Here is a 16,105-nt window from a genome sequence, read left to right as displayed (position 1 = left end):
TTTCTAGAATACTTTAAACAAAGTTCACAATTCATCTACATCTACATCCAATCACGCCTTGGCCTTCTCATTTGAACCCTTTGCTGCTGCATCCGCATCCTCAGTAAACCGCAGACTAACGCTGTTCACGCAATGTCTTTCATCCGTGGGGGTGGGGAACCCTTCGCCCTCAAAGACATGGCCAAGATGGCCACCGCAGTTGCTGCAGACAATCTCTGTGCGCTTCATGCCAAGGGTGTTGTCCACATGTCGCTTCACAGCGCCAGGGATGGAGTCGAAGTAGGCTGGCCAGCCACAGCCGGACTTGAATTTGTGGTCGGCCGTGTAGAGAGGGGCATTGCAGCCAGCGCAAGTATACACGCCCTTGGACGGGTAATGGGAATCGTACTCTCCTGTTCCAGGGCGCTCGGTGCCCTTCTCACGGAGTATACGGAACTGCTCTATATTGATTTCCATTAGCTCGACGCAACCTGAGATGCTGATCTAGAGATGACGAACCAGGGCTCAAAACAGCTCTCCATTGATCCTCACTTCGCTGATCGGGGTATGACATGGCTCCAGATTCCTCGGCGTTGCTTTTTGAACTGAAGAGAGCGCCCAAAAACGGGATTGTCGGTGCAGCTCTGAGCGCCTTGGCTCCGGGAGTCAGACGAGGACTCGTTCGAGACGAGGTAGAATGGAGGCGGAGGGATAGGGTAGGTTGGGCTAGGACGCGTTGCCTAAGAGGAGTGACGGCACGGATTGCTTGTGATCGCATGAAGGTGGCTCTGATAGTAAGCTTTATGCAGCTTGAGTGGGCTGGAGGAGTGGAAACCAAAAGACTCGTCGGGATTCCGGCTCTTTTACGTCATCATGCGGGGAAATTATCCATCCCGATAAGCTTACCGGAGCTCTATACACAAGCACGACGTACATACACTGGATAGAGCCTGGAAGAAATGAGTATCCTCAAGGTTCTACCTGAGAAAGTCCTCACAATGTCTTTGTATACGACTTATATAGATCCAGAGTTAAAAAAAAATGCATTTGCAAATGTAAAATATGAAAACTCCGCCGATGTATGATGGGGTATCTAGTGTAAATGCAGCCATCTAAGCAGGAAAACACCGCAACCAACCCAGCCATTCACCATAACATGCAACGACCTCGCCCACCCAGAATGCCAACAACTCCCCGTTGATGAGGTCAAATCAATTGGAAGGTGCGAGAGAATTGAAGATGCAAACTGCGAGAAGACAGAGTTCATCCGCCATCTCACCTTCCACCCAGTCACGGATTTTGCTCTGAAACACCTCTCAACCACGAGGTTTCTACCGTCCTCGCTAACGCCTAGCAACGCCAACAACGGTCACGAAACCTCGGCCGATCTCCACGCGCCAGCCATCACTGATCAAAGCCTTGCTCACAGCAGGGCCCAGGCGAGATTTACCATCTCGGCTGTGAAGGCCAACGCCAGTGATGATCTTGAAGCCGCCGTGGACCGACTTGCCTCCACCACGGACGTGCTTCGTATCTCCAAGGCCGTCCCACCAGGCCTCGACTCGGTCACGCGCGATGCGAATCGCCTGGGGGACTTGACAGCCGTGGAGATCGACATCGCCGTTGGTGGACTGCCTATCCACAAGCCGCTCAGAGGCCGCAGAGAGGTGCTGCATCGCAAGCTCCCTCTGTTGCTGTGCAACCTCACGATAGTATTGTGATGCACCCCCATATAACGGGTCTGACTTGGCTTTCCGGGCGGCCTGCGCTGCTTGCATATTTGCAGTGGTTTTGGCAGCAAAGTAGGCATCTGCAACCGCTTGCTCGCCCTCATAGTCAAGCATCCCGCGGAGGTTCTCCTTCTTCTGGCGACTTGTGGTGTCGACAAGGTCCGCCTCGTCATCGAGGTTGAGTTTCGGAGCTGTGATCTTGATCAAGTCGGCCACGGAGATGTCCGATGGATGACGGATCATCTCGGCTGCCAGCTCACTTGCGGCGGACATCATGTTGCGAGTGATTCTGAGCAACCCAATAAGGGTGGTCTCAGAAATATTAGGGTAATCACCCACAAGCTCGTCCAGCTGAGACTGGATGACCGGTTCTGGTGCAGGCTCCCCATTATCCTCTGTCATCTGAGCAGTCGCTAGGGCCCTGATTGTCACTGACAAAGACCTGTTATTGGCCGTATATGCGGATGCGACCTTCTGCCGTGGAAGATCCGGCGTGCGCGAGCAAATGAACTCAATGTCAGCTTGGCCCTTCTCCCACTTGTTTGTTGCAGGGGGATCATCGGAAGGCGAGTTTGGCCCAAAAGTGACCTTGTTGTTCTTGTTGCGCTTCTTCTTCCGCCCTTTGTGGCGGCCAATGTCGGGGACCTCCGCCATGAACCCATCTAGTCCCTTGGGGACCACGACTTGATCTTCGTCCGCCGTCGCTTGATCGAAGAAAGACAGATTGAGGAGTATGTCCATCGACTTCTCAATGTCACCATTGCTCTTCTTCAAGCTCTGCTCGACATTGAATGAAGAAATGTCTGGGAACATGTGCATCAGCAAATCCACCTTCTCTTTCTCGCTACCACCGATAAACTGAAGAGACCCATCGGCAGCGATGGTGTACGCGGAGTGAGAAGTGGTCTGGGACTTTGAGCTTCTGGTGTCACTCCTATCTAGGAGGTACGATGCATGGCTGGTGCTATCAGTGTGGGTTTGCAGGGTGTCTCGCCCAGCACTTGAGGGTCGCGCAGATGAGGTTGCGCCCATATCAGCAGCATCCACATGATCATTGGCTGTTCCTGATGGGTCGAAGGGGAGACCTTCTTGCTGAATTGCTAAATCTCTGATAGAGTCCAGAGTCTCACGCAGCGATTTGACCTCATTGGGGTTCATCAGGTCAAAATCGGTGGTGATTGCAGCAAATAAAGCAGAGTCCACTGGAGGACAGTACTCCTTCTCCAGCTCCTGCAAGTCCCAGATGTGTCAGCGACTAAAGGGCCAAAAGTACCTTGAGTCATTCCAGAAGTACATACATTTCTTAGATCATCGCTGCAGGACCCCATGGCGAGATATGCGCGCGCTATGAGGGATAACGCGGGGTATGGTGCGCCTTCTTTGCCACGATGTGGACCTGGCCACGGTGACAGCGGTAAAAGAATGTTCGAGCCAGTATTTCTAGAATTTTGACCAGAGCAGGGAAGACAGTGGTTTTTTCGAAAAGGCCTGTGGAACACGGATTGCGACGCGCAAAGACAACTTGACAAAGGGAAGGAAAGATGACATAACTGGGGCCACCCGCATCTCTTTTTCTGCCGTTGGAACGGAGAATCCCCTCCTTCTCCGCCTAATTATCCCTGGCAACACCTCACCGCCTTCCGATGCATTTGTACAATAGCTCTGTGATCCTGCGATGGTCAATGTGTGTTTGGGCTGGCCGAATAGGGTCTGCATATTTGACAAATGCTGGGAAATCTGTTGATTTTCTCATAATTTGGGGTAATTCAATTAACATGGAATGCCTTCGAGCTAGAATCAGGTATCAAAGATATGGCTCGGTACTAACTAGGTAGTGATTGTATATATTTCAAGCATGACACCTCCTAGGCACACTAGTCACAACCATAGATATTCATGCATTTCATATTGATTAAGGACATACATAGGTCCACAGCCATCACCAAACAGTTATTAGTATCAATTGATATAGAAAGCCCCGAATCATCATTATTCGTTTCTTAACATCCAACAAAAGCACGCCTAATAAGGTGACCTAGAAATCACAACACTGTTCCTCGTCAATTCGAGAGCCATTTTGGCCGAACCGCGAAGAAGACCAGTAGTATGCCGATGGAAACTTTTCAGAGAGCAAGGGCGACAAGACCCAAAAGCAGACTGCCAGCTTTGTTGGGAGGCATGAGCAAACCAGCGGCATTGGACGTAGTAGATGCCGAAGCGGTAGAGGTGGTTTCCATTGTCTTGGTGTGCTGGGTAGTGGACATAGTCGTCTTGGTAGAAGTCGAAGTTGAAGTGGTCGACGAAGAGGTTTCTGTGTATAGACAAAGTTAGTAACTTGTTTACCGAATCGTTGAGGTATAAAGCAAAACGAAAGCCAAGACATGGCACCATATACTGACCAGGAGTACTGGTGCTTGTAGAGGAAGTAGAGGTATGTGTAGTAGTTTGGGTCTTCGTAGTGGAATGGGATGTGGAGGTAGACAGAGTAGAAGAAGATGTAGAAGTAGACTTCGACGTTGATGTGGGGGCTGAAGAAGTAGATGAATGAGTCTTTGTAGTACTTGAATGGGTAGTCTTTGATGATGTAGATGTACTCGAGGTAGAAATCGAGGAAGAAGTGGTGGATGAAGACATTGAAGTGGATTTTGAAGTGGTAGAAGGGGTAGAAGTAGACAAGGAAGAGGAACTAGGGGTAGACGCACTGGTAGAAGAAGTCGTCATAGAAGATGAGGTAGAGGTAGAAGTAGAAGTGGGTGAAGTAATAGATGAAGAAGAAGTGGTGTGGGTAGACGCACTGGTGGAGATGTGAGTAGTAGTTGGAGAAGTGGAAGAAGCAGTCGAAGAAGAAGTCAAAGAGGCAGACGTCGATGAAGTACTGGCAGTAGTCGACGCCTCCGAGGAAGTAGAAAGCATAGAAGAAGTCGACAAAGCAGAGGTAGACAAAGATTCACTAGCAGTACTGGTTTCCTTACCAGAGCTAGAGGCTGATGCAGATTCAGCCTTTGCGTCAGTCACTTTGAATTGCTGCGACTGAGCGAGAATGCCATCGCCGCTACTCGACTTAAGGTCGATTTGGTAGCCACCGCTGTAAATGGGGTTAGTTAAAGTTGTAAAAGCCCGCATGTGAAAGGATTAATCATGGTACCCAGTATCGGAAGTAGTCAAATCCTCGTTATTAGCTTTGATGGTGTACGATCCCTTCGAAGTCTCAATATCGGAGGCGACGAGGGTCGAGACACTTGGGTTGACAGCCTGATTGACAACGTATAGATCAAAGGTGGAAGGGTCAGTCCTAGGATTTATGATTAATACTTATTCATCATCAAGTGGAAGAATGTTGATAACAAGCAAACTTACTCCACGGAGTCCCACTTGATTGTAACTGGCTTGCTCCAATCGATCTTTGCACCCTTTGGGGGATATGTAACGAGAATGGCTGATAAAAATCGTCAATTAAAGCCATAGTTTGCAGGGGACGGTGTCCAGTACCTGTGGTAGTGACAGTAAAGGCCACCAAGGAAGATAGAAAAGTGACTCGCATTGTGATAGACTATTGACCAATCAATAACTATAGTGAGTGTATGTGGTATGCTTGAGCCTCGGAAACCTCAAGTGAATGACAGGAGATAGAGGGGTTGCTCAGATGGGAAAAGAGAAACCGAGGGAAGGCAGTATCGAGGGGCAATGCTCATAATCTTTATACTGGCCCTGGTCCTATCTAAAAGCTTCTATCGGAGCCTAAGGGAGTGACTACCCTAGGAACAGAACACTCGGAAGTTCCAACTCGATACGTCATACCTTGTGTCTCCCCTCCGACGAAGTACACAAACCAACGGACCCAGCCCAGATATACGGCCTATCTTGGTAAATATGTGAGGAGGTAGATGTTGTGAGTGCTGAAAGCTCAGGAGAACATAATCTTGGCCTGAACTGGAATGGGTAGACGGCGAATTTGTGCTGCACAGCCTATACGATTCGAACTAGCCGCGCGTCATGCTACCTTCTCGGTACCTGTCGGTGTTGCAAGAGCGACATTTTCTCTGCATATTCATGCTTCAAGTATTGAGTTAGTCGGTTTAGATACTTTGGGCCTGGGATTATCGTTGCAGATAGTTTAGGGCAAGCAGCAGCCAGACCGATTGGAGCTAGGGAGTTTGTCACTTAGAGATAATCTCTTTCAGATGTATTGGATTGGAATTGAATATACCATCAATCACCGGGGAAAGGGTTGGCTGGCGTGAGCTTCAACTTATGGGAACGACGATCTAGTCTGCCAGCAGGAGAGTAAATCGGACCGAGGCACAGGATCCAGATTGGCTATGTGAGATCGGGGTTGTCAGCCAGCGAGTCTAAGGGGCCTTAGCACATCAAAACAAAATCTATACCTTGTCCATGGTCTAGATTGATAGCCATGGATTGAGGTAGGACACGGCCAATGCCCAAGGTCCACTAACTTTTACAACCTCACTGCCGCCCTCACAGGAAACGAGCTATCGCTACAAAGACATGTAATTTACTTCAGCTAAGGAGATACCAGCTTCAAGTATAATTCTTTTAAATGCTTCAATATTACCAAGCGACAATAATGCTAACTTTGAATCAACATTTATGTAGAGGTCATCGCGGGGCCGATCATCTGTAATACGTCGGAAAGGTTTTAATTGGGAAGCGCACCGCCCGGAGAGGATTAAAATAGTTCAGCCTGGAGACAACTCACAGGCTTCCATCGGAGAAATAACGTAGCACCTCATGTATCTATTGTGATTGTCAACAGGGTAAAAGCCACTGGCGGACTTGACGCGCGTTTGTGCTCCTCGAGGTATACATTATGGTGGGACTAGCTTATCTGAAAGGGAGATCATGGATTCGACATCTGTACTTGCAGCTTGTATATTACTAAAAAAGGTGAGCTCGTTTCGACTTCAGATTCAACGTCAGAACTCGTACTTTCAATTGAGATACTCGTACATGCACATCCCCTGTTTCTAATCTAACAAACACACAACATTCCTAAATCGTACAGATAAGAGTGTGGGTACAACCTTGTCACTGCGCAATGATACTTCGACCACCATCTGCAGTGACACGCTTCCGCACACGAACATGGACATGACCAGCCCCCAGTTGAACAGCATGATGATCTCCAGTTGTGAAATCCTCATCGTCCGTCATTTGGCCGGAGTCGCTAGAGCTCAGCCCCCCGGGACTCGAATCACCTCGTCTCATGACATCCAACAGTGCAGTCGGGCAGAAAAGCAATGCCTCGCCCGTACTGAGCTGGACGATCTTTCGGAAGAGATCACGCTCCAGGCTTTCTCTAGCCTCGGCATTCTCGCGGGCCCCTGCAATGTGGGCTTTGATCGCTTTGAACCAAGCCGGGGAAGTGAAGCGGTGGATTATGGTCAGATTGCAAAGATCGAGGAGGATGGGTGAGATGGTTGGCTCTTGGGTGGCGATGAGGACGCGTGTGCCCAAGTGCCGCTGTTGTCGTACAATGGAGAGGAGGTTTTCCGTCAACTCCATTGCTTCGGATGACGTTGCCGTCAGGAACTAAAAGAGAGACCGTACATATTAGCTTTGAGTCCATGTTTTCTTTGAAATAGATTGAAGTGAATACCTTGTGAGCCTCATCGAAGGCCAGGATTCTGCCCGATTCATGGCGATCCTTCAAGACGAGCGAGATGCAGATATTGAACAATGCGCATGCGTCATCGGGACCAACAAATGGGCAACTCAGATCAATGATTGTCAGAGTACCCTTGGGGAACTTCCAGATATCGTCTGCACAAGACTGCCTCCGGGGCTTCCCATTCCCATTCGGCATGGTACCCGGCTCAAAGAAGGACTCGAGAACATCTAGTCGCATTTGCAGGGGAACTTGTTGGCCCTTGATGAAGTTCTCTGCATCGAGTTCTCTCCGGAACATGCCGTAGTCGAATCTCTCTCGACCTTGATTGGCAATCGCCATGTCCCGAAGAATCTTCATTACCACCTATGAAATGATGAGTTAGCTATCTCTTTGTTGTGAATATTGACTATCAAAGAGCCCACCTGGATATAGAGTGGCTGGGTCGAGACGTTGTCAATTCCCATCAATGTTTTCATCATGCTGATGTTGAGCCCCTTCATTGGAAGGTACATCGGCTCAATCTTCAGCATGTGGGAAACGTTTCCTAACCCCGCCAGATTGGTGTAGGCGTTCTTCATTGACAGGAAATTCGTCGGAGACACAAGCAAGCGAACTGGAATCTGAGAGGAGCAAAGGTAAGCAGCCTCACAGAGCTGGGTGCTCGAAAACCCCGTGAACTTGTCATAGTGAAAGACCACGCCGGCGAGCGGTGCGGTCAATCTTCCCGCAGGCGAAGACGGGATCAGGCAGTTCTCCAACAGGCACGACAGAGTATGACTCTTTCCACTCCCTTGGCTTCCACAGATGAAGGTTGACCAAGGAGCTGCGGTGTTGGTATACACGAGAGAGTCCTGGGTGATGTCCTCAGAGTCGTCCACGCGGTGACCCAGGAGTCCGTATTGAGGATACACCGAGTCATCAGTATTGCTCGTGTAATTTCTCTCGTATTTGATGGAGAGAGCCGTACGTGCAGGCAGGGAAAAGAGTGGGGCGGTGACTACCTCTTCTGGCAGCTGTGGCTTGCCATTCAGAGACGAGTTCGTAGCGCTGGGTTCATCGCGGCTGAGAAGCTCGTGATGCTTGGCAACCTCAGCGTTGAATCCCGGAGTCGGAGCCATGGTGGTGATTTTGATCGCAGAAATGATAATTTGAATATCAGTGACGAGGTTGATGGTGTGATGATGGATGGAAGAAGGTGAGTGTGGAAGTTGGATGAGAGAGGCGTGGAGGAACGGAGGAGTGAAGGAGAATAAGAGGTGGAGGGCGTCAACAATGAGGATTTTGGCCAAAAGGGCAGTCCCCTCCTCTCGAGCAGAAAGGAAAACACCGTTAAAAGCGTCGTATTTTCCAGAAAGCCTTAGACAACCGTATATTTTCCACACACACTATATACACCTCAACAGCCAATGAGCGTCCAATCCAGTGAACCTCGGTCCCCCAACAGCTTCTCCACAACGAACCCCGACCCGACCAAGTTTATAGCCAGTTCAATCCCCAGATTCCTTTCTCAACTTCTCAACCTATCGATCTACACTCCAAGAGTCCAAAACACACCATCATCATGCCTGTGGCAACTCTCCACCTCCTCTCCCTCACAAAATCCACCGACCCCCACTCCTTCCTCCACAATCTCAAGCAATCCCCCAATATCAAAGTCATCGTCGCCTCCCGCCCACGCCATGTCGTAATCCACCCAACAACACTAGACAACAATGCCCTCGCAACAACCTCCTGGGATCTCCTACTCCTCCTAACAACCACCCAACCAACCAACAACGAGGACCCAATCCCATCCACCCTCCGCCCCTCAATCACAGCAGAGTACAAACTAACAACCGGCATCCCCTCAAAACTCCTCTCAACCTACGCAGCCCGAAACGCCCAACTCAAACAAAACGCCCCATCAATCCCCCTAACAGGTTCCCTGGACAAGATCCTCCGCGAAGGAAGCAAAGATTCCTCGCAGAACCTAGAAGTCTCGCCCCAACTGCTCCAATTCATGACCGAGCTTACGAAAACGCACTCCGGTCCTGTGACCATGCTGAATTTATTGCATTTCCACCACCCCGATGGTAAAAAAAGCTATTACCAGTATGGGCAGGCGTTTATCCCCGTTGCGGGGAAACGTGGTGGTGATGCTAAGTTGGTGGGGAATGTGGTGGCGCCCGGAGAGGGTCAGTTGGAGGATTCGAGAGGGCCGAGGGAGAGACCGCAGCAGGAGTGGTGGAATGAGATTTCTATTGTGCATTATCCGTCTATTCGGCATTTTTGTGATATGTTGGCTGGGGAGGATTATCAGGAGATTAACGAGAAGTATCGGTTGTCGGTGAGTTATACTACGGATGGACTATCGGGATTATGAGGTTGATATGCTGACTTGTCCAGGCTCTTCGGGATACGTTCTTGTTGTGTACGACTGAGTTTGATGTCGAAGCTTTGGGGGCTTCGAAGCTGTGATATAGTATGCAATGAGATTATGCCGTGGACTAGAGTTCCTGATTTGGAAGGACGTTCATTTGGGAATGAAACTAGGACAGACAGAAATACACGAAGAACTGAATTTGCTTGATTAAATGGGTATCTGGAAAACTATTTGAAGAACATCCCGCTCTTTCACGGAGAGCTAACAACGAAGGGCGAGAACGTAACGATTCAGTAAGATCCGTCTTTCTCTCATCAGAGACGAGGGTCCTGCTTAACGACACTGTCGTTGGGTCGGTCCCAGGTTCGAATGTGACCTGCGCAGACATATCAGTACAGCTCATAAACAGCGATTACGAATTGAAACATACCTTCAAGAGAGGATGTCATGATGCAATCCTTCTGGAACCCAAGCCAGCAGATAGGGTCCTCGCCAACAATTTTAGACTAGAATTTTGATTAGCTGGTAATCACAAACTCAAGCACCGGATAAGACCAACCATGATAGGTGGGAGCAGGGCAGTCCGAGCACGGGGCTCAACAGGGTGACTGGCCAGGGGATCCAGATCCCCATCAAACTTCTCAGTTCGATCCGAGTCGGATCGCATTCGGTTACCGCCGCTGTCAGCCCGGTGGCGGTTCGATGTCTGCGAGCCGGGCACGACGAGACTGCTGCGATGACGGGTGGATGCTTGATGGTGCTATTCGATTTGTTAGACAGAACGAGTACGGACGAAGTGATATCGGAACTTACAGCACGAGGTCGGTGCAACATGCCAACGCTGAAATCCCACAGAAGAAGACGGCAGTCATCTCCGACACTGCCGAAGCGGTAGGTCTTCTGGTCACAGCGCCATGGGTCAAAGGCAACTGCAGAGACCCATGAGTTGTGACCCTGACATCTGGCAACGATTCTGCGTTCGGGGAAGGACCAGATCGTGACTAGGTCGTCCTGGCCACCAGTCACAATGTACTTGCCATCGGGCGACCAGCAAACGCAGATCAAGCCACCATAGTAGCTGCGGAAGATGTCCAAGACTCTAGTTTTGAGTTAGCAAGATACGTAGAAAGATAAAAGTGTTTGAAACATACTCTTCCTTCAGGTAGTCCATCAGACGAAGAGAGCCGTCATCCAAGACAACAGCCAAGTGTCTCTGGTCCGGCGAGAACGAAAAGTGCGAAATTCGCTGGTTCGCCAGCTTCCACAACGCTAACGGGTTAGTCTTTTGATTCTTAGAATTGACCGACTTGAGAATCTCAATGGGCAGTCTGCCAGGGTCGGCATGACCGGTAGGTTCGGGAGTGAACAAGGCATCCTCCTTTTCCTTGTCATAGACCACCAAAACACCATTGGCGTGCGATGCCAGGAAGAGATTCTCCGAGCCAGGCAGCCACTTGATATTAGTGACGGGAGAATTGTTGATGACTCCGTTCTTGTTAATACGAGCGTACTTCTGCGACATGGGCTCGTACCAAATGATATCACCAGCCGAAGAGCCCATCACGATATCCAAATGCGACGAGGTCTTGGTCATTTCGTTGATATCGTGGCAAAGCATATGCGCCTTGGTGAACAGAACCTTAGTGAGGTGCTCCTCCTTCTGAGCTGAATTGAGATCCAGCCACTGGAAAGCGCGGTTGATATTTGCAAAGGCAAAGACGCCATTCGGGTCGCGGTCGCTGAGACGCTTTGCCGAAGTCTCGTGTGTAATCACTCTGGAGACGAACGAAGAGCTACTCTTAATAATGTTGTTCTTGGGCTTTCTTCGCTTAGCTGCGTCCTTGGCTGGCACAGCTGGTGGCGCGAGAGCAGCATTTCCATCTCCGAATGCTGGGGCCGTAATGCTAGACTTGAGGAAAGTGGGAGGCTTCTTGCGCGGGTCGAGGCTCACTAGGGAGACCTTTACACCAGCAGTTGGAGGTGACGGGACTGTTGCAAGCGGGTTCGGGTTAATGATTGGTGCTTCCGAGGGATGAGGAGGTGGTGTTGCCAGCAGAAGGTCATCCTTAAGTGTGTAAGTGCCTATCATGAGAGATAAGATTTAAGGTTAGAAATGTGGCTCAAACTCAGCTGCAAGGGGTGATATCTGAGGCTGCGAAGGCCAGTCTTCAGTATGAATACTTACCCTCTCCGACTTGCAGTGGACATCCATTCTCGGGGTGAGAGATTGTGTTATTCGTCTCGACAACTGGAACCGCCATGCCGTTCGCAGCCCCCGCCGCATAAGCGACAGGGATGGTGTAGCGTGGAGGGGGTGGTGGTAGGACACTGGTGATCGAGTTAGTTGTGAGTTAGAAAAATAAGTTTTCACGTCAGAGGTGATGCCAGTAGCGCAAAAAAGTTGAGCTTCAAGCGCCGCCAATAATTGCGTGCTCCGACATCCGATGTGGTATGATGTGTAAAGTGGAGCTATGATATGACGTCTTGGGTGTAGCTCCAAATGGAGGCCCTTTACTAAAGAAACGAAGCAAAACAGAGATTGGAAGAGGATGTCATCTTACAACATGGTTACGGGTTGGTGGGCTTATACTTGCGATTCGAACCAATACGAATCGAGGTGACACAGAACCGGCCGCTCTGTGGTCTGCAGACAGGGGATGATGCCTGATATATGCTCTTTGTCGCAAATGGAACCCAAATTGACCAAGTTATAAGCCAAAGTAGGGCTGAATGTAGTCTCCGATTGGATGTGAAGTACGTGGACGGTACTGGTTCGGGTGGAGAGAGAGAGCCGATGCGCTCGCTGCGCCGGGGGGTGGGATGGTCGGTGGCGGTTCGTGAAGGACCGATAGGAGTTGCTGGTGTTCAATGGGAGTTCCCGGCACTGTATGTACAAATGGGTGGTGATCCAAGGGTTGAGGAAGGAATATGGAGGTCGGCAGTGGGAGAGGAGGCGTTGAGATCAGCGAAGCGATGTCCGGGGTAAAGTCGAGCGGAGAAACGCAAGTCTCGTGCCTGGCGGGGGTCCGGGCGAACTCCGGGCGAGCCGATCTTGGCAGAACAACAGAGTCGGGTCAACTATTTAAGAACTACTAACTGATTTCTGACATGCCTACGGCTAAATGGAAGAATGCGATCATCAATGGGGTATTATTTAAACAAAGCAATCCAAGCAAAGACCATTTATGGCCCGCTACCACTGACTCGTCGCCAAATCATTACTGCTGCGGCCCCCGCGCAGACCACCGCCCCAAAGGCGATGCCCCACGCCATCCATTTGCCCTCAACGTCTTCTTCACTGCGAGGGAACGCAGTGCTAGGCTCCATAGCGGCTTCTGCAATATGCACAAATACCTCCTGAATAGAAGTCCAAGTGACACTAACGTGGAGGGGCGGGCTGGGGATGTTCAGCATGGCAGTGTACTCGTGGGGCTGGTGCTCGGCCCGCTGAGTCGTGCGGTCCAAATCCGCCTTGAGCGCAATGAATACGCTGGGTAACTCTTCCAAGTGAGGATATTTGGCTCGCAGAGCCGGGATATATGCAAACGAATCCGGGTCGGAGGAGTCGTAGGTGTAGGCGATGACATCGCACTGGTCTAGTAGCTTTGCTTGGTTTTCAAGAATAGCCGGCTCCAGTTCGCCTAGTTCATCCATAATGAGGTAGCATTGCTTGCCACCAGGAAGCTCGACTGTGTTGACAGCCGTACGGGGCTGAATGGTGGGATGGTATGTCGTGCTGAATCCTCGAGAGAGGAGGGCATCCAGCAATGCCGACTTGCCTGAGCCGGGCGCTCCAAGGACATGGCATTGAACGACATTTCGCCCGACTCGCCCCGGGCGCCGCCGACGCTTGCGAGGCCTTGTTACCTTCAATGCGGCTGTAGTAGATAGGTTGCTGCGGTCGGATGACTCGAAGCCCAGGTATGCCAGGTATTCGAGTGTTGTTTTTGGAGACATGAAGGTCGTCATACTCCATTGAGCCAGCCAGCCCTGGAGAGTAACGTGGCCTGCTTCGTTGCGGACAGTTGAAGATGGGAATGAACCATCCGCCCATGACGCAGGGAGACCCGGGGTAGGCGCAAACAGAGACGCCAGCTCTGCATCATTCAATCCACCATCGTTATCCTTGTCAGACAACAGGAACAGGTTCACGAAGAATCGATATCCTTCCGGGGAGAGCTCGGCAGACGCGAAAGGTGGGACTTCAAATCGGGGGTGGAGGAAGTTCTCTTGCAACGAAAGATTATCGGTGTATTGGAATGCGCGCAAGATAATCCATACCGTCTCGTGGCGACCCTTCTCCGCGTAGAGCTTGTTCAAATGAATGAATCCCTGGCAGTCGATTCCAGACTCGGTCACGGACTCTGGGTACCCCTTCTGAATAGTTTCCTTGATATGAGCCAGATCCTCGTCACTGAGTGGCTTTCCAAAGCACCTTGTCTGGAAATCCCCAATCTCCTTATCTGAGAGATATCCATCCCGGTCTTTATCGCTGAGGTAGAAGATTCGCTGTAGCGCAGAAACAGCTGCGGGCTTCAGAGCAGCCTCCTTGGAATCGAACAGGGGTGCGATCGGGTGGGTAACGGCTTTCTGGCAGACGAAGAATGCCTCGTTGACATTTCTGTGTTCACGAGCACTCGTTCGAATGCACGAGTCAATTTCCTTGAACTCCGACATCAAAGGCAGCATCTCCTCCTCAATGACCTGTGCCTCGCTGTGCTCCGCCGCCAGGTCCGATTTGTTCGCGCACAGCACAACCGGTACATTGACTCCCAGTGATCGGAAGTAAGGTAGCCAGAACAACGCGACACGCTCGTAGCTGTAGTGATCGGAATAGACGAGAAGAATCACGTTGGATTTCCGGATCTCGCGCGCCAGATTGTTCCTCTCCTGTGGCACAGCTGAGGTGTCGACGACGGTGGTTGTGGTGACATTTTCGGGCGTGCCGATCGTAGGGGGGATGGTGATCTGGGGGAGGATGGGCTGGATCTTGTTCGTGACGAAGACACCCTTCACCAGCGAAGTGATGAGGCTGGACTTGCCAGTGCCTTCGTCGCCGCAGACGCAGATCCGGACTAGGAAATGTTAGCAGGAGGTTGATTTGAATTGACAAGATCCGTCTTACCGGTCGCCATGTCCAATGAAAAGCGATCTCAATTGTCACTATACTCTCAGCATGACCGTGGCTCTCAAAATCCGGGGCTCCGAGGAGTGTTTAGGGATAGCGATGCGATAACGGGACGTGGTCGCGCAGTGCCGGTGCCAAGCCGATATGTGGATCCCCGGCCCTCTCAATGCGCCCATGACCTCACTTTTGATATCTGCTGGAGTGAGAATATTTCGCCATTCACGGTTTATCTTCTCTCTCTTCTACTCCATGGGGCTCTACACTAATACAGGGCTTCAAAGGAACTATCTGGGTACCAGAGCTAAATTAGTTAGGAGTTCTCTACGCCCACCTTTCTGGATTGACTACTTTGAACTCGGCAATCTGGAAACTATGCTCAAAGATGGAACTATGTATCTTATTCGTGACAGGTTTCAAGATACAGGCTGAAGCCATGTTATAGGACTACCCTATAAAACTTTACTATTTCAGACTACTCGCTGCTGGAGCGAAACAAGAATGGTCCTTGGCAATGTATATATTGTGCCTCTGTGAGTGTAACTATACTCCATCCACTCAGATGGTGGTATTTCATGTATGTATAACACAATATCCCCAGACGGCACCACTCTCGCCGTTCGAAACGAATTAATCGATACAAGACAACATCCAGTTACGAAGTATGAAGCTCCACGACTCCATTAAGATGTCTCCGCAGGCACCCCAAGTAAGGAGCCCCTTAAAAGTCGATACCACGACATGGGAGACTCGAGGCTCTAACTGACACGGAAAAAGGCATAAAGTGAGAAGGAGAATCACGGCGACGCGAATAAGGTCGAGATTCAATCAATGGTGAATCCAGCAGCCAAACATGTTGGCTTGGTGAACAATCAGTAAATTGCGTTCCTCAACCTTGCGACCTCTTCCTTCATTTGTCGAAGCTCCCACTCCAGATATAGGACCTTCACAACGGTTAGCTTTGCTTCAATATAGGAATGTGGAGCACATGCCCGAATCTGCAGAATTAAAACTCCGATATTAAAGAGGACCTTGATTTTCTCCGCCTAGTCGCTCAAGCCCATTTTGTATATGCTGTCTTGGGACTGGTAACGTCCGAACACGAGGTATCGATTGAGTCAAGATTGCAACTTTGGAGGGTGAGCTTTGGGGGAGTCGATGGTCAAGAGAAAAAGAGGAAGCCAAGAGAGTTGGGGATAATGACCGTCTCAAGATCTTGGGGGAAACTGGTCATGATGTGATCTTTCCCTAATCGGGAACGAAGGTGCGCTGGACTGGTC

The 16,105-nt window shown here is 50.3% G+C and overlaps 7 protein-coding genes across 7 annotated transcripts; 1 reads left to right on the top strand and 6 right to left on the bottom strand.

Moving 5' to 3' along the window:
• Positions 1 to 51: 51 nt before the first annotated feature.
• N7496_003284 (peptide-methionine (R)-S-oxide reductase) lies at positions 52 to 757 on the bottom strand (the record flags this gene model as incomplete). Its single annotated transcript, XM_056696215.1, has 2 exons — positions 52 to 440; positions 499 to 757. 2 exons carry the CDS (start codon positions 755 to 757, stop codon positions 52 to 54), a joined length of 648 nt encoding a protein of 215 aa, XP_056558427.1.
• A 565-nt stretch (positions 758 to 1,322) lies between these two features.
• N7496_003283 (uncharacterized protein) lies at positions 1,323 to 3,037 on the bottom strand (the record flags this gene model as incomplete). The annotated part of the gene is made up of 2 exons (XM_056696214.1): positions 1,323 to 2,939; positions 3,008 to 3,037. 2 exons carry the CDS (start codon positions 3,035 to 3,037, stop codon positions 1,323 to 1,325), a joined length of 1,647 nt encoding a protein of 548 aa, XP_056558426.1.
• A 694-nt stretch (positions 3,038 to 3,731) lies between these two features.
• N7496_003282 (GPI anchored serine-threonine rich family protein) lies at positions 3,732 to 5,250 on the bottom strand (the record flags this gene model as incomplete). Its single annotated transcript, XM_056696213.1, has 6 exons — positions 3,732 to 4,020; positions 4,118 to 4,395; positions 4,725 to 4,794; positions 4,855 to 5,001; positions 5,067 to 5,145; positions 5,199 to 5,250. 6 exons carry the CDS (start codon positions 5,248 to 5,250, stop codon positions 3,732 to 3,734), a joined length of 915 nt encoding a protein of 304 aa, XP_056558425.1.
• Positions 5,251 to 6,755: 1,505 nt separating this feature from the next.
• Positions 6,756 to 8,456, bottom strand: N7496_003281 (uncharacterized protein; the record flags this gene model as incomplete). Its single annotated transcript, XM_056696212.1, has 3 exons — positions 6,756 to 7,259; positions 7,327 to 7,701; positions 7,761 to 8,456. 3 exons carry the CDS (start codon positions 8,454 to 8,456, stop codon positions 6,756 to 6,758), a joined length of 1,575 nt encoding a protein of 524 aa, XP_056558424.1.
• A 443-nt stretch (positions 8,457 to 8,899) lies between these two features.
• Positions 8,900 to 9,795, top strand: N7496_003280 (uncharacterized protein; the record flags this gene model as incomplete). Its single annotated transcript, XM_056696211.1, has 2 exons — positions 8,900 to 9,664; positions 9,724 to 9,795. The coding sequence occupies 2 exons, from the start codon at positions 8,900 to 8,902 to the stop codon at positions 9,793 to 9,795; spliced, it is 837 nt and encodes a 278-aa protein (XP_056558423.1).
• A 219-nt stretch (positions 9,796 to 10,014) lies between these two features.
• N7496_003279 (WD40 repeat domain-containing protein) lies at positions 10,015 to 12,266 on the bottom strand (the record flags this gene model as incomplete). The annotated part of the gene is made up of 7 exons (XM_056696210.1): positions 10,015 to 10,076; positions 10,131 to 10,206; positions 10,260 to 10,460; positions 10,514 to 10,799; positions 10,852 to 11,782; positions 11,886 to 12,028; positions 12,262 to 12,266. The coding sequence occupies 7 exons, from the start codon at positions 12,264 to 12,266 to the stop codon at positions 10,015 to 10,017; spliced, it is 1,704 nt and encodes a 567-aa protein (XP_056558422.1).
• A 617-nt stretch (positions 12,267 to 12,883) lies between these two features.
• gem1 (ERMES complex Ca(2+)-binding regulatory GTPase GEM1) lies at positions 12,884 to 14,835 on the bottom strand (the record flags this gene model as incomplete). Its single annotated transcript, XM_056696209.1, has 2 exons — positions 12,884 to 14,775; positions 14,826 to 14,835. The coding sequence occupies 2 exons, from the start codon at positions 14,833 to 14,835 to the stop codon at positions 12,884 to 12,886; spliced, it is 1,902 nt and encodes a 633-aa protein (XP_056558421.1).
• Positions 14,836 to 16,105: the final 1,270 nt, after the last annotated feature.

This window comes from Penicillium cataractarum (assembly GCF_028827025.1).
Source record: "Penicillium cataractarum strain IBT 29864 chromosome Unknown utg000002l, whole genome shotgun sequence".
Classification (NCBI taxonomy): domain Eukaryota; kingdom Fungi; phylum Ascomycota; class Eurotiomycetes; order Eurotiales; family Aspergillaceae; genus Penicillium; species Penicillium cataractarum.
The sequence above is the reverse complement of the archived record's forward strand: the minus strand, read 5'-3'. Positions and strand labels throughout refer to the sequence as shown.